This window comes from Bos taurus, chromosome 9 (genome assembly GCF_002263795.3).
Source record: "Bos taurus isolate L1 Dominette 01449 registration number 42190680 breed Hereford chromosome 9, ARS-UCD2.0, whole genome shotgun sequence".
Taxonomy (NCBI): domain Eukaryota; kingdom Metazoa; phylum Chordata; class Mammalia; order Artiodactyla; family Bovidae; genus Bos; species Bos taurus.
The window spans coordinates 81558318-81578869 of NC_037336.1; the positions used below are offsets into that span (position 1 = coordinate 81558318).

The window sequence follows — 20552 nt, forward strand, 5'->3', positions numbered from 1 at the left end:
GTGTGTGTGTGTGTTAGTCACTCAGTCGTATCCAACTCTCTGCTATCCCATGGACTATCTCCTGGAGTTTGCTCAATTTCATGTCCATTGAGTTGGTGATGCTGTCTAACCATCTCATTCTCTGCTGCCCCCTTCTCCTTTTGCCTTCAGTCTTTCCCAGCAGCAACTTCTTTTATAATGTGGCCAATGTATTGGAGCTTCAGCTTCAGCATCAGTCCTTCCAGTGAATATTCAGGGTTGATTTCCTTTTGGATTGACTGGTTTGATCTCCTTGCTGTCCAAGGGACTCTCAAGAGTCTTCTCCAGCATCACAATTCGAAAGCATCAATTTTTTGGCTCTCAGCCTTATTTATGGTTCAGCTATCACATCCATACATGACTACTGGAAAAACCACAGCTTTGACTATATCGACCTTTGTCAGCAAAGTGGTTTCTGCTTTTTAATACACTATCTAGGTTTGTCATAGCTTTCCTTCCAAGGAGCAAGAATCTTAATTTCATGCTGCAGTCATTATCTGCAGTGATTTTGGAGCCCCCAAAAATAAAGTCTGTCACTGTTTCCATTTTTTCCCCTTCTATTTGCCATGAAGTAATGGGACCAGATGCCATGATCTTCGTTTTTTTAATGTTGAATCTAGGGCATTAATATTCTGTCACCTGAGTTATAGGAATAATATAGAAACTGATATCAGAATAGTTGTTTGGTTTTATAGGATCATTTAAAATCACTTGGTCTGTATGGGTTTCTTAAGGAATAGTACTTGAAGTATTTTGAATAAACTACCTCATGAAATAAACTGATTATGGATGGAAAATGTGCAAAGCCGTAACTCCTAATATCATGTTGTGAGTTTCCCAGGTGACGCTAGTGGTAAAGAACCTGTCTGGCAGTGCTGGAGTTGGAAGAGACAAGACTCTGATTCCTGGGTGGGGAAGATTCCCCTGGAGAAGGGCATGGCAACCCCCTCCAGTATTCTCGCCTGGAGAATCCTGTGGATAGAGGAGCCTGGCGGGCTACAATCCACAGGGTTGCAAAGAGTTGGACATGACTGAAGTGACTGAGCACGCAGTATCATGATTGTAAAATACTTAAAAATTTACAGAGTGCTTTTATATACATTTTAAACCTCATTTAATTATCAGAAAAAGAAACCTTTATAGGTAGTGTCATTACCATTGTACAGTGGAGAAACTGACACTCAGAGGTATGAAATGTCTCCATCCACTTTATACAGCTAGAGTTAGAGACAGGAAGGCCTCTGACACCTAGGGGAGCATTCATTCTCCCACACCTCATTTGTTTTCAGGATGAGGCAGTTAGCCAATGAGCTAGACTCTTCCGTGAATGTGCTTGGAAAGTAAAACAAACCCCTCCCCGACCAACAACAAACCTGGCGGGGTGGGGTGGGGAACAGGGCTTATCTCTATAGACATTTATAGGGGAGGTGTTTGCAGGGTGTTTATTGAATTAAAATTGTTCATCTGTTCCTGAAAGAAAGCCTGGCCACTGACTTTATAACCACTGAATCCTGAAGATACCAGTCCTCAGTATCCCGCTTTGGGATTCTTGAACATGAAAATAAAACACAAGGATTCTCTCATTCTTTTTTTTTTTAATTAAGTCTTTATTGAATTTGTTAAAATACTGCTTCTGTTTTATGGTGTTTTATTTATTTATTTTTTGCCTCGAGGCATGTGAGATCTTATCCTCCCCGCCAAGGATCGAACCTGCACCCCCTGTGTTGGAAGGTGAAGTGTTAACCACTGAACCGCCAAGGAAGTCCCCTCTCTTTTTTAAAAGAATTTCCTTTCCTTTTCTAGGTTGCTCCTTGGTGTTCCTTTTTTACCTGATATCACCTGCACAAAAATGTTGGTGGTGGAAAGTACAGTGGTCCCCTGGCGAGAATAAACCCCTAGAGAACTCTTGCAGTTTACCAGAAAAATGTTCCATAGTTTGTAATCAGGGTCAGTTCTTCTGGATACTGTTAAGTATTCACAGCCTTCTTGAATAGAAAAGAGTCTGGAAGACTATGTATTAGATGTTAATCATTGGCTATTTTACAGTTATTACATATTGCTATTGTTGTTGTTCATTTGCTAAGTCGTATCCTACTTTTTGCAACCCCATGGACTGTAGCCCTTCAGGTTTCTCTGTCTATGAGGTTCTCCAGTCAAGAATACTGGAGTGGGTTACCATTTCCTTCTCCAGGGGATCTTCCTGGACCAGGGATTGAACCTGGGTCTCCTGCATTGGCAGGTGGATTCTTTACAGCTGAGCTACCAGGGAAGTCCTAGTTATTATATATAGTGGTATTAAATGATGAGACATTTTTACTTTCTCTGTAAAACAATTCTGTATCATTGGATTATTTCTTCTTTATCTTTTCAAAGAGCAAGGGTTGCTTTCATAATCAGAGAAAAGAAGAGAGACTTTTACAAAGAAAACCTTAAATAATCTGCTGACCCATGGGTATTAGAGTTCACTTATGATTATGATATGAGTAACAAGATGTTAGTAATAAACTGTTAGTGGTAAATCAGCCAATGCACTATTTATACTGATAGTTACTGAATCTTTATTAGTTTTTGAGTGAATTAAAATCACAGAATAGATGATAACAGAACACATATACAGAGTACTTACTCTCTGCTGGACACTCTTCTAAGACCTTTTTTTTTTTTAATGGGAAGATAATTACTTTACAATGCTGTGTTGGTTTCTGCTATACAGTAAGTGAATCAGCCATTAGTGTATACATATCCCCGCCCTCTAGAGCCTCTCTCGCACCACCTCCTCATCCCACCCCTCTGGGTCATCCCAGAGGACCAGGCTGAGCTCCCTGTGTTTCACAGCAACTTCCCACTAGCTGTTTATTTTACACATGGGAGTGTCCACTCAGTTGTGTCTCACTCTTTGTGACCCCATGGACTGCAGCCTGCCGGGCTCCTCCATCCTTTGGATTTTCCAGGCAAGAATACTGGAATGGGTTGCCATTTCCTTCTCCAGGGGATCTTCCCCATCCAGGGATTGAACCGGGGTCTCCCGCGTTGCAGGCAGACTCCTTAACGTCTGAGCCACCAACGCTACTCTCTCAATTCGTCCCACCCTCTCCTACTCAGCTTGGATTATCTCATTTAATTTTCTTCCTCACCTTCTGCAGTCAGTATTTATACATGTGGAAGATAAGACAGAGAGGAGGTGAGTATAAGGAAACGTGACATCAGCAGACATTTGCAAAGCACTTCTCTGTTAGGATTGCCCTCTCTTACTGCCAGGAACCCTGAAACCAGTGAGGAAGCCCAGGCTACTCCCAAAGGCAGCAGAGTTCTCTCCCCAGGCTGAACCCTTTGCCACACTCTTCCACTGCCCTGAGTGGGTATGGCATTCTAAGCAGATTCTACAACTGGGAAGCAGTATCCTGATTGCCTTAAACACTCTGAAAGACTAGTAAGGTCTTAATCCAGTGCTCCTTAGGAACCTGGTTCATGTCACACTAATTTTTATTCCTTTTAGTCAGCAAGAAATGTCTCTGGTTCAGTCTTGGGTGACGAAGGACTGGAACATGGCAGGAGAATGATGTTTGGAGGTTGCATTTTGCCTACCTGGTGTTTACTTTACTGATTTGGACAATACACTTAAAGTGGATGATACACTTAAACTATCTACCTCCATTTCAAAGCTGGCTTTTCAAGTTCTCAGAACCTCTTATCAGACTGAAACTCAGCCAGAGTTAAAGCTGCCTAGCCTCTCTGTGCTGTCCTGCCCCCACTGCTCAAGAACCTCAATTTAGCATACTGCATTATCAAACAGCTTCTGCAGTCTTTCTTGTGGAGGCTGCTTGTGTGTGAGATAGTCTTTTTTTAGCATCATTTTTTTTCTCCTTACCATGGTTATGACCACAATCCTCAAAAGGAAAGGAAGGCTGTTCTCAGACTTGTTAAGAAACACATGCTCCTTTTATGTGTATGCTTTACATTAATGTGTGTATACAGTATGAACAGGAAGTTGTAAATGTAGACTGTCAAAACCCAGGTGTGTAATTAGGCCATGATCATCAGGACAAGGATTTGGTACATGTTTCTTAAGTTTGTGTGTTTAAATTGTAGCAATGAACTTTGGTTTAAGTGCAGCAGCCTTTACTTTTGAAGAATTATGATTTATCCATGAGTCACATCATCCTCCTAGGTGCTCTTTAAGAAGAACACAAATTTGGGGGTATAGAGAAACCTAAAGAGGGGTGTATCAGTTAGCTCTGTCAGTATAACAAAATACTCCCAAATTACCATTGTTATTTCTCATCATTTTGAAGATTAAATGAGATAATCCACAATGTGTAAAGCTTCTACAATAGTACCTGGCAGAAAGTAAATTCTGATTAGTTCTTCCAGTGGGTTCACTTTGAGGTCTGTCATACAGATGTAGGGGTGGGTCACCTGCGGGGGCTGGCCTCTCTCTCCATGTAGTCATTATCTTCCAGGAGGCTAGTCTGAGCTTCCTGACATGAGGCTTTGGTGTTCTTGGTGCTAACAGGACACAAGCCCCAGTCTGCTAGTGCTATTCAAGCATCTGCTGGCATCATGTTTTCTATTGTCCTGTCTGTAAAAGTCTCATGGCCAAACCCAGATTGAAAGTGTAGGGAAATTGACACTACGTTTTTGTTTTTGAGAATGATACTTTCTGTTTTAATACAAATAATATAAGCATGTATACATACAAGTACATAGATTGCCAGCTTTTGGTGCCCCCTCACTAAAGAACTGTTAAGAACACTTTGCCAGACAGGTCCAGTTGATGTGTTGGCCTCTGCTCAACACAGGCTGGTTCCTCTTCTTTCATGTGCTCTCTCGTTCTGTTGCACCTGCTCTTCTATGCAGACCCCATTTATTGTCAGGGCTGTGAGTTTCCTAGCCCTCTGCCCTCCTGTGAGTTGTGACTGCTGAGAAGCCAGCCGATTACTCTCAATGAAGCTTTACCTCACTCCCCCAGAATACTGAGGGTGATGAACTTTTATTAACAGGGCATATCTTTTCTGTCAATACCACTTCTTGATCAGGAGGTACTGCTAAGAATTTGTGGCCTTTTTTTGTGTGTGTGCAATCAAATATAGTCTGCCTTTGGTAAAAATTACTCACATTTCTGCTATAAGAAAGATACATTCACTCCTATCATAGAATTCGAAGAAGCCTTATCACATTCAGGCATCAGCCTCTGAAGTCCAGAGGCCTGTCCATGATCTGCATCACTTCTGGGCACAGACAAGCCCCCTCAGATACAGCACATCAGATATGGATCCTCTTGATCTAGTTGGGTCAAGAGGATCTGGATCTGTGGATCTAGATGTGGATCCGATAACTAGATAACTTTTTACGATCATATATTGTATCTATATTGCATCTAGATATTATACATACACAGTATATATGATAACATATATTTTAGTTATCTATCAATAGTTATCATAGTTTTTACTTATCATGGACAAATTATCTCCTTATACACACCTAACACATAATGGTAAAAAGGCAAAAGATAACCCCTCAAAACTACAGAAACAGAATACAGGCAGCACTCAGCAGTCCACAGCAACTCAGGCCCGTATGGTTAGGTGCCCCACTCCTGGGCCAGTGGAGGTTCCTTGATTAGGACCCAGTTCTCTTGCTCAGGAATGGTTCACTTGTGTCTCTCTACTGCCCTTGGCTCCATCCTCTGAAACATTCTTCCTTTTTCCATAAGAAATGGCTTATGCTTGCTTCTAAATAATTTCTGTGGCCTCATTCTTGTAAAAACCCAAGCTTCTAGAGGCCTCTTTTCCTTTATATGATCTCTGTATCCTTTAGATCATATTTTTGTGCTTGTCATTGCAGGCGTGCATGCTAAGTCGCTTCAGTTGTGTCCAACTCTGTCTGACGCTATGGACCATAGCCTGCCAGGCTCCTCTGTCCATGGGATTCTCCAGTCAAGAATACTGGATTGGGTTGCCATGCCCTCCTCCAGGGGATCTTCCCGACCCACCTTTTCTAATATTTCGTGCTTTGGCTGGCAGGTTCTTTACCACTAGCACCACCTAGGAAGCCCATGCTTGTCAGTAAAACTCGCTTAAAAACTTTGAGGATTTCCTTAAAATCCCACAGAGTCCATGCCCCTAAAATCCACAGCCACAGTTCTTCTTTTTTTTTTCCAAGTCAGACAGACCTCCCTTGACTCTGGGCTGAGCATCAGACTGCTATGAGACAGTGACTCTAGGAGTCTCAGAGCCCCTCTTGTCCAGCTGAGAAGGGCTACAAGGCATCACGTTAAATTTTACAGAAGTCTTCTCTCTGAGGCCATTTCTTGCATTAAGAAGCTTGTCTTCCAGCTGAAGAGGAGGAGATATAAAAGATTTTCTTTTCCAATATCATGAGTTCTGGTTCTTCTCTATTTTCTCAAAATAGTGCTTATTAACTGGATAAATCATTTTGCAGCCCATCTGTCCTTTGCAGAACCTTCTATGCAGCTAGAAACACTCAATGAATGCTTCCAAGCTTCTGCCTGGAGAACTTGGCAGCTAGATTCAAAATTCATTGTGTACATTTTCTGTCCTTTATGCTGCTGCAGGCATCACTTTTACCAGTTGTTTTGCTGCTAAAGAATGTGGGTTGCCTTTTTGCCTTACAGCTAGAACTGGACATGGAACAACAGACTGATTCCAAATAGGAAAAGGAGTACATCAAGGCTGTATATTGTCACCCTGCTTATTTAACTTATATGCAGAGTACATCATGAGAAATGCTGGGCTGGAAGAAGCACAAGCTGGAATCAAGATTGCTGGGATAAATATCAATAACCTCAGATATACAGATGACACCACCCTTATGGCAGAAAATGAAGAAGAACTAAAGAGCCTCTTGATGAAAGTGAAAGAAGAGAGTGACAAAGTTGGCTTAAAGCTCAACATTCAGAAAACTAAGATCATGGCATCTGGTCCCATCACTTCATGGCAAATAGATGGGGAAACAGTGGAAACAATGGCTGACTTTATTTTTCTGGGCTCCAAAATCACTGCAGATGGTGCTCGCAGCCATGAAATTAAGAGATGCTTGCTCCTTAGAAGGAAAGTTGTGACCAACCTAGACGGCATATTCAAAAGCAGAGACATTACTTTGCCAACAGAGGTCCGTCTAGTCAAGGCTATGGTTTTTCCAGTGGTCATGTATGGATGTGAGAGAGTTGGACTATAAAGAAAGCTGAGCACAGAAGAATTGATGCTTTTGAACTGTGGTGTTGGAGAAGACTATTGAGAGTCCCTTGGACTGCAAGGAGATCCAACCAGTCCATCCTAAAGGAGATCAGTCCCAGGTGTTCATTGGAAGGACTGATGTTGAAGTTGAAACTCCAATACTTTGGCTACTTGATGCGAAGAGTTGACTCATCGGAAAAGACCCTGATGCTGGGGAAGATTGAGGGCAGGAGGAAAAGGAGACGACAGAAGATGAGATGGCTGGATGGCATCACTGACTTGATAGACATGGGTTTGGGTGGACTCCAGGAGTTGGTGATGGACAGGGAGGCCTGGCGTGCTGCAGGTCATGGGCTCGCAAAGAGTTGGACACGACTGAGCAACTGAACTGAACTGTACAGTTTCCTCATCACTATCCAGCCTCCACTAAGAGTTTGCCTGCCATTTTCCTGGTTTTTGCTAATAGCTACCTCTCTGCTTTTCACCTGCTGTTTGCTCCCAAAGCTGATGCTGCATGTTTTAAGCCTGTCATGGCAATGTGCTGCTTGTAGGTAACAATTTCTCTATCAGTTAGTTTTTGTGGCTTAAGAAACTGCCACATATCTTAATGGCTTAAGCAGCAATGGGCTTCCCTGGTGGCTCGGAGGGTCAAGTGTCTGCCTGAAATGCGGGAGCCCCGGATTCTATCCCTGGGTTAGGAAGATCCCCTGGAGAAGGAAATGGCAACGCTCTCTGGTACTCTTGCCTGGAAAATCCCATGGACGGAGAAGCCTAGTAGGCTATAGTCCATGGGTGGCAAAGAGATGGACATGACTGAGCGACTTCACTTTCACTTTTAAACTTCAATGATTAATTATTTCTTACAGTTCTATCAGTTGGCTCATCGGTTTTTTATTGGTTGTCTCCTGGCTCATTTGTGTAGCTGCAGTCACTTGATGGATTAGCTGGGGGCTGGGTTCAGCCAGGATTACTAAGACTCCTGGGTCTTATTCTGTAGGCAAGTCGAGGCTTTTTCATATGTTTGATATCAGGGTCCCAAGTAACAAGCTCTTTTGCAGATGTGCTTTTCAAGCCTCTGCTTGCATTGTATTTACTACTGTCTCATTAGCCAGAGCAAGTTCCAGTCTCATGGCCACACTCCAAATTCAAGGAGTTGGGAAGTAGTCTATACTTCTTGATTAGAGGACATGCAAAGAATGTGTAGTAAAATTTTTTCAACCTTTCACAAGAGTATGTCCATATTTGGGAGGGGAAAATGGGCCCTATAGGAAGTCAGGTTAAGAAAGTATATTATGAATTGATGGTCAATCACATCATGGCAATAACCTAACAATTTGATGCTTTCATAATTATTAAGAATCTTGTTGATGGGTTATATATCATTTGTCCAGTACAAAGGCAGGGTCGCACTGGACACTCAGTTTGCCACAGGCACTAGCTTTTCCTTCCCTGCTGTGCTTAGGTTTGACCCTAGAGGGCTGCTGACCCACTCATAGCTTACATTGTTAAATGCTTGGTTTTTATGTAATTTCTTGGCCTGATACAACCTGTGTGGGAAGTGAGAGGAATGTCAGTAGCAGTATAGGGAAGTAACTGAGATGAACCCTGAAATTGTAACCGTGCAGAAAGAGAAACGTTTTAAAACAAAAGTGCATCATTACACAATTCAGGGATTTTAGTAATGATAATCTGAGTCACCAATAAATTGTATTCAGTTCCCTCTCTTTAAGGAAACAGTGAAATATATCAGTGCAGTTTAGAAGAGCATCACTGACTTGATTGACATGAGTTTGAGTAACTCTGGTAGTTGGGATGGACAGTAAGGAGTACATTTAAACCATTTAGGGAATATTGTTAGAAGTAGTAGCCTCTTGGTTGACTTTCTGTTGTAGTTTTCCTAATGTTTGCACCTTGGCAACCAGGAAACCTTTTAGATCAGTGGGACCAGCTCATTTGGGGCTGAGCTGGGTCAAGAAAGGTGGGCAGGAAGGCACTGAAGGCCACTTCCTTGTGTACACCTTCTAGAGAATCTCCGGCTTCCACGTCCTGCCTCTCTCCTGACCAGTTTGTAGACTTGAGCCTTCAAGTGAACTTAGACCTTCATCTCATTTAGGATCCATGGCTTCACGTTGGTAGGTCTTGGGAAGGAATGACTATCTCTGAACATCTTCAAAGGCCACTTTCTATATAATTGCAGTGCACTTTGCTCGTCCTACTGTGAATGAAATGATAGCTTTTTCAGGGCTTCAGGAGAGCAGTACTGGGCCTGGGACTTGTCTACGACTAGCACAGACCAACAAGCAGGTCCCTAACATTCCGGTGTGTGATGCTGTCCTTTAACCACCCCTTACCTTCTGTGGTAGTGCTTCCCAAGCCTTCCTTGCATCCATCACCATTTCTTGTCTTGTCCTTCAAAAATTATTCATTCTCTATTTATGTAAAAAAAAGTTATTTATATTTTATTCTATCTGTATCTATCTTCAAAAATTATTAATTCTACACTTGCAGAGTAGCATATGTTGGCTGCTAACTTAAGCAGATAAATAAAGCTCAACTCCATACTAGTCAACTCGTGTACTTTCCTTGTGTCACATAAGGTGGTAACCTGATTGTAATGCATACATCTTAAAGGAATTAGCCTTTTAAACAAATACTTATGGTTTTGTGGGGTTTTATCTAATTGATAAATCTACAGGACATTATAAAAATGTTGGAAAATAGAGAAGAGCACAAGGAAGTAATTAAAGTGATTTATATTTCCACAATTTGAAGAAAACTACATTTTGATGAAAGCTGAGCACCAAAGAATTGATGCTTTTGAATTGTGGTGTTGGAGAAGACTCTTGAGAGTCTCTTGGACTGCAAGGAGGTCCAACCAGTCCATTCTGAAGGAGATCAGCCCTGGGATTTCTTTGGAAGGAATGATGCTAAAGCTGAAACTCCAGTACTCTGGCCACCTCATGCGAAGAGTTGACTCATTGGAAAAGACTCTGATGCTGGGAGGGATTGGGGGCAGGAGGAAAAGGGGACGACAGAGGATGAGATGGCTGGATGGCATCACTGACTCGATGGACGTGAGTTTGAGTGAATTCCAGGAGTTAGTGATGAACAGGGAGGCCTGGCGTGCTGCAATTCATGGGGTCGCAAAGAGTCGGACACAACTGAGTGACTGAACTGAACTGAACATTTTGATGTGTATTATTCAAGCCTTTATTTCAAGACGTTTGCATGACAGCACTGCTCATTCTCTTCCCTTTACAGATTTTTTTCTATCTAAAATGATATTTATGCTTTTCATCCCATTAGATAGCCTTCTAAACTCTGTGATTATGTAGCCATCACTATCTCATTTTTGCACCTTTAAATTATTTTTGAATTCCTGTGAAAACTGTGGTGATGAAAATATTTACAATGATTAGCTTCATATAACTCTGAATATATGCTTAGAATAAATGTACCTAAAACAAGAACACATTTTAAAAGTTTTTAATACATATTATTCAACTGCCCTTCATCCTGCCCTGTGGCATGAAGGATCTTAGTTCTCCAACCAAAGATTGAACCCAAGCCCCCTGCACTGGGAGTTCAAATCTCAACCACTGGACTGCCAAAGAGGTCCCTAAATTATTATTTTTTTAAAATTCTTGCCAGCTTGATGACCAAAAAAAATTTCAATGGTTTAACTTGCATTTCCTTGTTTTGATAGTGAAGTCCCTCATGCCTCACTTTTTTACACCTGCTGGAAATAATTGAAGGTAGTGATTAAGCAGGGCCACTCTAGAGCTGGACTAGTCACTTACTTGTGACCTTGGGTATGTTCCTTCATCTCCCTAAACTCACCAACTCTGATAATGACAATACCTACTTCATGAAGTCTGTATGAAGATTAAAGACAGTATCACGTGAGAAGTGCTTAGAACATGCTTACTGGCATTACAATAAGTACCTGATACCTACTAACTATCTCCATGTTCTCTGGCACTTATATTTCTTCTTATATGAATTGCCTTTTCATTGTCTTTGCTAGGGCAAGTGGTTTTTCTATTGTTTTTTTTTTTTTGGAGGGGCAAGAGTTTTTAATATAGTAAGTATGTTAACTCATTATCTACTATATATTGCAATCCCCTCACCCCCACCAACTTGTGCTTTGTCTTTAAATTTTATTCAAAATGAGGAAATATTTAGGTATCAGGTAATTCAGGCCAGGGAAGGCATAGTTTTGGTCCAGCCTGGTTCTTTTTTCTGCCTCTCAACTGTGCTTCTTGGAGTCACTTTCCCCTCAGTGAGAAGGTCTGGTATTGATCTTTGTCATCAGAAAGCAGAAATGGCATTTTAAGCAGGTAACTTGTTGTATTAAAAATCACCACTATGGAATAAAACTTTGCTTAATTTATGTAACTAATGGTCATGGCAGATGGGAATCCATGGTTAATATTTCACCATTTTCCATTTATCACTGAATCCAAGTTGTCAGCATTCCATTAGTGGTGTTGTGAAATTAATTACTTCAAATTGAGGGAAGCTTTTGAGATCAAGATCCCTGATAGATTGAGTAGCCGTTAAATGCTACTACTTTTCTCCTGTTTCCTGCAAATTATATAATAGAAAGAAATCTTTCTATTTGTATAGAAAGATCTTGTATAAAAGAGCAAAATGTTCATTATTTTGGCATATATACAGTATTAATAATGAAAGTTTTTCACTTCACTGGAAAAAATATGGACACATAGAACATTATTTTGCCTTGCTAAACAGGGAATTGATCAGAACCACCCTTATAAAAGCATGGAAATTCTGCTTGAGCTGCCAACTTATTTCAAAAAGCTATTAAAAATGGGCAAATATTGCTGCTGTGTGATGGGTATATGGGAGTGTGTTATATTATTGCTAGTAGGCTTGTGTACGATTGAAATTTTCCATATAAAACTTTTTTAAAAAAGCAGTTTTGTTAACAACATTTACCACTAGCGATATTGGGGAAAATTGAACGTCTTTTACTTCTGATTCTTCCTTTGGCTTTTGCCTTGTGATTCCCACATAGATAAATATCTTCTTTCTGCTCACTCCTCCTACTTATTAAAATCACATCAGTCAGTCAGTGAAAGTCGCTCGGTCATGTCCGACTCTTTGCGACCCATGGACTATACACTCCATGGAACTCTCCAGGCCAGAATACTGGAGTGGGTAGCCTTTCCCTTCTCCAGAGGATCTTCTCAACCTAGGGATGGAACCCAGGTCTCCCGCATTGCAGGCGGATTTTTTACCAGCTGAGCCACACTTAACTATTTCCTGATCTCTTTTACTCAATATCGTTCATTAGCTTGTATTTGGGGATTTTGCCCCAAAATATTTTTAAGCACTGAGTCTCAAACAAATACTCAAATTAAAGTATGTATTGGTAATATTGGGCATGCTGCTGCTGCTGCTGCTGCTGCTAAGTCGCTTCAGTCGTGTCCAACTCTGACCCCCGAGACGGCAGCCCACCAGGCTCCCCCGTCCCTGGGATTCTCCAGGCAAGAACACTGGAGTGGGTTGCCATTTCCTTCTCCAATGCATGAAAGTGAAAAGTAAAGTCAAGTCGCTCAGTCGTGTCCAACTTTTAGCGACCCCATGGACTGCAACCTACCAGGCTCCTCCGTCCATGGGATTTTCCAGGCAAGAGTACTGGAGTGGGGTGCCATTGCCTTCTCTGGATATTGGGCATAAGAGCAAGGAAATTTCAACTTCCAAATTTTATACTTCCTTATTAGATTTTGATCTTTGTTCATTTTGTTGTTTTACTTTAAGCAGGTTCAACTTTTATGTTTTTAAGATAAAAAATTAAACCATGATTTATATCATTAAAAAATTGTTATGATATACAAGACTGAAGATGCTCACCAGTGCTGAAATAGACACAGAATAGATAACACTTAGAGTTGGTCTCAAAGCTTATAAATTGACTATCCTTATTTAACAATCTTTTTTTTTTTTTTTTTGCTTCTTATTGGCCTTTATTTTTCTGCAAGTAGACTGAGGCTATCTGATTGCTTGAACTTTGATAAGTAAAGCAACATTTTCAGGTGATGGATACTACATATGCTATAAGTTTAAATCAAGAGATAACAACAATAAATAGTGGTAAATAAAAACTGTTAGATGTCTCAACAGTAAATAGTAAAATACAGAAATTATTTAAATAAGAAAATAAATAAAATGCAGAAAAAGATCCAAAAAATATTCTGAAACTCAAGGCAGAAATTCGTCATTAATGTGTCAATGTTTTTTTTTTTATAAGTATGTATTTTACTTATTTAACAATCTTTATCTTTGCTAAGGGGATCTCAGGTGGCACTAGTGGTAAAGAACCTACCTGCCAATGCAGGAAACATAAGAAATGTGAGATCAATCCATGGGTCGGGAAGATCACCTGGAGAAGGGCATGGAAACCCACTCCAGTATGCTTGCCTGGAGAATCCTATGGACAGAGGAGGCTGGTGGACCACAGTCCATAGGGTCGCAGAGTCCCACAGGATTCAAGTGAATTAGCGTGCACACACACATACATATAGATAGGGCTTCCCTAGTGGCTCAGTGGTAAAGATTCCACCTGCCAATGCAGGAGATGCCGGTTCATATCTTCCTGTGTGGGGAGGATGCACTGGAGGAGGAAATGGCAACCCACTCCAGTATTCTTGCCTGGGAAATCCCATGGACAGAGAAGCCTGGCAGGCAGTGACTTAGGGGCTAAAACAATGAAGAATGAAGAGGCTGGGCCAAAGCGGGAAAGACCCTCTTTGTGGATGTGTCTGGTGGTGAAAGTAAAGTCCCTTGCTGTAAAGAACAATGTTGCTTAAGAACTGCAGATACCTACAAGCTATAAAACACAAAGGTGACTCCCAGTCACATCAGTCCTTCACTCATATGTTTTGAACCATTTAGCTCCTGTAGTGCATTTGTTACCTACACCCAGGAGTAAAGAATTGAGAGTGATGAGCAGTGAGCGGAACATCTATTTTAATCTTTAATTCTCTCAATGCAAATACTTTGACTCTCGCTAGAGGAATTTAACCTCCATGTTTCTATTTGCAGGCAAAATGAAGGACCGACTAGGAGAACTCGTGGAGTTAACCAAGCAGTTTGACCAGCAGTTCCCAGACGACGACGACGATTTTGACTCGCCTCACGAGGACATCGTGTTCGAGACCGACCACATCCTGGAATCCTTGTACCGAGACATCCAAGACCTTCAGGAGGAAAACCAGCACCTGATTGCCGACGTGAGGCGTCTGGGAAAGCAGAACACCCGCTTCCTCACGTCCATGCGGCGCCTCAGCAGCATCAAGCGGGACACCAACTCCATCGGCAAGGACATCAAGGCCCGGGGCGAGAGCATTAACCGCAAGCTGGGCGCCATGAAGGCGCTGAGCGAGCAGGCGGAAGTCCAGCACGGCGCGCACTCTGCCGTGGCGCGCATCGCGCGTGCGCAGTACAGCGCGCTCGCCTGCATCTTCCAGGCCGCCATGCACGAGTACAACTGCGCCGAGATGAAGCAACGCGAGAATTGCAAGATCCGCATCCAGCGCCAGCTGGAGATCATGGGCAAGGACGTGTCGGGCGACGAGATCGAGGACATGTTCGAACAGGGCAAGTGGGACGTGTTCTCCGAGAACCTGCTGGCCGACGTGAAGGGCGCACGGGCGGCTCTCAACGAGATCGAGAGCCGCCACCGGGAACTGCTGCAGCTGGAGGGCCGCATCCGCGACCTGCACGACCTCTTTCTGCAGATGGCCCTGCTCGTGGAGCAGCAGGCGGACACCCTGGACGTCATCGAGTTCAACGTGCAGAAGACCGTCGAATACACCGGGCAGGCCAAGGTGCAGGTGCGCAAGGCTGTGCAGTACAAGAAGAAGAACCCCTGCCGGACAATCTGCTGTTTCTGCTGCCCCTGCCTCAACTAGCAAGTGGCCCCGGGCCGCCACACCTCCATCCCCGAGCGGGATGGACGAGGAAGCACTCTGGGGGTAGATTTTGAGGCCATCTGTCCTCGGGTGAGTTGCGCTAATCACTATGGACCTGAGCCCTTAGAGAAAGGAAAAAAAGGAAAAACACGAGGTGCAAGAATTCCAGCCCAGCTCGTACTTGGAACAAGGGTGGATCCCACCCGCTGATTCTTCAGTCACGACAGATGCCACCTGAAGTTTTCTGAGGTCGTTTAAAGGGCACATAACACCCTTGCCTCTTAAAGGAAGCCACATAAGGAACTGCCGTTGTGACTTAAGTCTACGGTAGATGTCCAAGGCATGTTTGTACATGAACCTCTAGCCGGAAGTCAATTCTGGATCGGCTCACAGTATGAACTTGTCATCAAAATTCCAGTTCGTTTACCTTATCCTGAAAGTACCTCGGTTCTATTCCTTTTCGAGTGAAACTGACCTTGGGAAAAACTGCACATCTTCCATTTCTGAGTCTTCCTCTGGTTTATGCTGTGCTATCCCCATCTGAATGTATATCTTCTGCTCATGTCCTCTACTTACTAAAATCACATTTAACACTTATTTCCTTACGTCTTTACTTTCAGTATCTTCCATCAGAATACATTATGGGATATTTTTTCCCCAAAAGTTTTTTGAGCACTCAATATTGAACAAGCACTCAAATTGAAGTATGTACATCACATTATATATATTTTTCATAAAAATAATTTAAAATTTATCTTTTTACTTGATAATTATGAAATACACTTATATGTAAATGTAAAGTGCCAATATTTACTAATGTATGTACATAATGACCAGTTGGTTTAGCTTTACCTTTGTAAATACATAAATATCAAGAAAAACATTTTTACTGTGTTGATGTTGGTTTGCTTGTTTTGAGTTTATCTTGCTCCTGTCTGCATCTCCGTAGTTCAGTTTGGATCAAAACCACCTGTTTATTTTGAGTTGGTTGGTTATGGTGGTAAAGAACAGATATAAAATGCTGAAAATGCATACAGAGTTAGAAATATTAAAAAAAAAAAAAAGGTCAGAAATAATTACTTTTGTTTTACTGTGACCCATTCCTTTCATGCATTGAAATGTAATTTAAAATAGGGATTCCCTGATGGCTCAGAGGTTAAAGCGTCTGCCTACAATGCGGGAAACCTGGGTTCTATCCCTGGGTCAAGAAGATGCCCTGGAGAAGGAAATGGCAACCCACTCCAGTATTCTTGCCTGGAGAATGCCATGGACGGGGTCGCAAAGAGTTGGACACAACTGAGTGAATAGTCTTGTTTTTCAAGTTAAATAAACATTACATTATAAGCATGCTTTTTATGTATTTGTGTCCTGACCATTTAAATCTTTATCTAACTTTTCAATTATTGTTCTAAAAATTCTTCTACCACCTTGTTTGAGGCTGCAGCTGGTGAATGGACCTCTGAATGGGGGTGAGGGGGATGAAAAAGAATTCACACAGGGATGTGTTGCTTTCTCTCCTGAGTTATTAATAATAGTTTAGCAAAATCATCATGTTTCGGAGATTTGGTTTCGTTTGCAAACTTTGTAATATCCTTACCTACACTCACCATGTTTCCTGTCTTTTTTATGAATCAACTCTGAACTCTTTCTACTCATTGTTTAATAGATAAGAGGGTTTATTCAGTGGTCCTTATTCTCAGGTGCTTCAGACAGTGAAATTTTAAAAGGAGTAGAAAGAATAGCTGAACTCTTTGGAACTCACTAACTAATCTGCTTATGACCATGAAATCTAGCCCTGCTCCTAATTTTAATTTCATGGTTAATATGAGAATTGTGGAAACCAAGTCCCGCTGGATTCTTCTTAGACTTCTCCCAATTCTTTCTCAGCTAATTCCAGGGATGATATGTTTCACCTTTCACCTAATTCCCTTTCTCTAAAAAAAAAAAAACGTTCACACAGCGTCTTCCATGGTAGTGAAGAGATAACTGGGAATACAGGACATGGGCTATTACTAGTTTCCATAAAAGAGAATACTTCCTGAGTTTACCCCATAATGCATTTTCTTTGTTTGGAACCATTCATGAAAGTCAAGGAGTTTGCTGGTTCTGGGTATTTTTAAATTTTTCACATTGTAAAGTTAGGTAAAAATTTCACTTTAATATACTCAGAGATTTGTGAACTGTTGCTTATTGAAAAGGCAAGCATTTCTCTTCCTGCTCTTCAGTAACTATCCAACTGTGGCATAGCAGAAAAGAACACAGATTCAGGACCACACTCTCTGGGTTTAAATCATGACTTTGCCACACACCAGCCATATGACTTGTGCCGGTTTCCTCATCTGTAAAAAGGATATGATAGAACCCACCTCCTAAAGTTGTTGGAAGAAGTAAATGACTAAATATGTAAAGGTACTTAGGATAGCGCCTGGCACATGCTAAGTACTATATTCATTATTGTTATTGCATAACTTTCTTGTAGACTGATAGAGCTGCTATTAATTAATAGCTATTAACTTCTGAGGAAAAATACATGCTTATAAGGTCTTCCCTGGTGGCTCAGACAGTAAAGAATCTGCCTGCAATGCAGGAGACCTGAGTTCAATCCCTGGGTTGGGAAGATCCCCTGGATAAAGGAGTGGCTACCCACTCCAATATTCTTGCCTGGAGAATTCCATGTACAGAGGAGCCTGGTGGACTACAAAACCATGGGGTCATGATGAGCTGGACACAACTGAGCAAATAACACTTAAACTTCCATTCTTCTGTTAATAATCTTTAATAAAATAGAAGAAACCAAGACCTTATCTTTTTTGAATATTAGGGTTTAAATTTTTTTTTTTTTTTACAATGAAAGAGCTGTTTTCACAGTGGCATTTCATGCTTCTTATATCCAAGTATGTTACGAAGATGAAATAAGATGTTCCACTCCAAAAAAGTTAAGCAGGAAGCAGCTGTTCTGCTCCATGTGACAAGTGCTTTCCCCTGATCCTTCCAAGCTATGAGTCAGAAAGTCCCAGAAGTTCAGCTGTGGAGGCCAGATCACAATAGACCAAAGACTCTTCCCATATCCCACCCTATTTCTTCAAAGCCCTTCCTGGCTCTGACTGCCCTGCCTTGGGGTGGGTGAAATGCTGGCTTTTTCCTTAAGAAAGGGGGCTCCAGTGCCACGAATGGGTGCTGAGAGTGGGGTTTACCTCATCCTGTGATGCTCACTTGGTAAACTCTGAAAGTTGCCTGTGGGTAAGAAGCAGACTTTGAGGCAAACCTGGTCACTACGTCACTTAGGTACAAAATGAAAGAACCAATCACAAAGAACAATAGATCCTTCAGGGGCTGAAGGTAAAATCTTTTAAAGCTATTTTTAAAAACCTTTTTCCTTTAAAAGGTTTGGCTGCACCAGGCCTTAGTTGCAGCACACAGGATCTAGTTCCCTGACCAGGGATTGAACCCAGGCCCCCTGCATTGGAGTACAAAGTCTTAGCCACTGGACCACAAGGGAAGTCCCTTAAAGCTGTTTTTTTTTTTAACTTTTATATTTTACTTTTTTTAAATTAGAGGCTAATTACAATATTATGATGGTTTTTGTCATACATCAACATGAATCAGTCATGGGTATACATATGTGCCCTCCCTCTTGAACTTCCCTTCCATTGTCCTTCCCATTCCATCCCTCTAGGTTGTCACAGCACTGGGTTTGGGTTCCCTGCAGCATATACTGGACTTCCACTGGCTATCAGTTTTACATATGGCAATGCATAGGTTTCAATGCTATTCTCTCATACCATCCCACCTTCTTCCCCCCACCGTGCCCTACCCCCGCCAGCTTAAAGCTATTTTAACATATGAAGAGATTCCGAACTAGCCAAAAGCCACAGACTTTAGGTGGTGACAACTCCAGAAATGTAAATAATAGGAAAGACGCTCACCTTGGATGCATCAGTATCCAGGATAAAAAGAGTTAGAATTTTTAAAAAAGCTGATCAATAACATTAAAATGTTTGAACTGTGACATCACAAGAGTTAGTGTATAGTCTTTCAAGATAACAACTTGGAAAGAGAATAGGGTTCTTCTTGTGTCGATGCTTTATATATTCTTGAAAACAGTTCCAATGCTTTGTAGTTAAATGTCACATGCCAAGATTTTTCAGGCTCTACAGTATAAACTTGCTATCTTGACAGGCAACTACCGAATATTGTACATAGCTTAAAAATAATAGGGTGCCAGTAGTCTTGGTTTCTCTGTATAAATTTTGCCATTCTACTTTCTATTAATACTATCAGAACTCTGTCTTCAAAATATGAAAGGTAAATATTAATCGATAAAATGAGAACCTAATGCATAGCAGAGGAAACTCAGTGATCTGTGGTGACCTAAATGGAAAGGAAATCCAAAAAAGGGGGATATATGTTTATGTATGACTGATCCACTTTGCTGTACGGCAGAAACTAACACAGCAGTGTTGCTGTAAGCAGCTCTACTCCAGTTTAAAAAAATACGGAAGGTATCTCAAACTGCAGCATGCAAGTCTCTCATTTGTAATCAAGGTGATGGTTTGAAACATGCAGTCCATTCTAAAGGAGATCAGCCCTGGGTGTTCTTTGGAGGACTGATGCTAAAGCTGAAACTCCAGTAGTTTGGCCACCTCATGCGAAGAGTTGACTCATTGGAAAAGACTCTGATGCTAGGAAGGATTGGGGGCAGGAGGAGAAGGGAATGACAGATGAGATGGCTGGATGGCATCACCGACTCAATGGACGTAAGTTTGAGTGAACTCTGGGAGTTGGTGATGGATAGGGAGGCCTGGCGTGCTGCGATTCATGGGGTCGCAAAGAGCCCGACACGACTGAGCGACTGAACTGAACTGAACTGAACAGTTGACTTACTTTTGATAGCAGAATTAAAAATCATTGGAATTAATAAAATAAGACTATTAGAAATGGAAAATAAATAAGATCTAGAATGTAACTACACCATCATGTAAAAATTGAGCATCTTTATTAGCAACATGTGTTATGAACAATGAACAAGATATCTTTATACACATAACAATGTGCTGTGTGTAGTCGCTCAGTCGTGTCTGACTCTTTGGGACCGCCTGGGCTGTAGCCCACCAGGCTCCTCTGTTCATGGGATTCTCCAGGCAAGAATACTGGAGTGGGTTTCCATACCCTCCTCCAGGGGATCTTCCCAACCCAGGGATCAAACCCAGGTCTCCCACATTGCAGGTGGATTCTTTACCTGTCTGAGTCATCAGGAAAGGCCCATAACAACATCTGTTGGCATAACACCTTTTTTTTTGGCTGTGCACCTGGGAGGTTTGATCCCCAATCAGGGATCAAACACAGGCCCTAGCAGTGAAAGCTCAGAATCCTAACCACTAGGCCACCAGGAAAC

The 20552-nt window shown here is 41.7% G+C and overlaps 1 protein-coding gene across 6 annotated transcripts in view; it reads left to right on the top strand.

The window, feature by feature from the left end:
* The window catches only part of STX11 (syntaxin 11), a 50784-nt gene extending 34283 nt beyond the window's left edge, over positions 1-16501 (top strand). For 5 of the 6 annotated variants that reach the window (XM_024996789.2, XM_024996792.2, XM_010808658.4 and 2 more), the window contains one exon: positions 14289-16501. In XM_024996789.2, the coding sequence (XP_024852557.1) occupies positions 14289-15157 (869 nt within the window). In that variant the 3' untranslated portion in view covers positions 15158-16501. The remainder of the gene's footprint in view (positions 1-14288) is intronic. The other variant, NM_001205736.3, reaches the window with a different exon arrangement.
* Positions 16502-20552: the final 4051 nt, after the last annotated feature.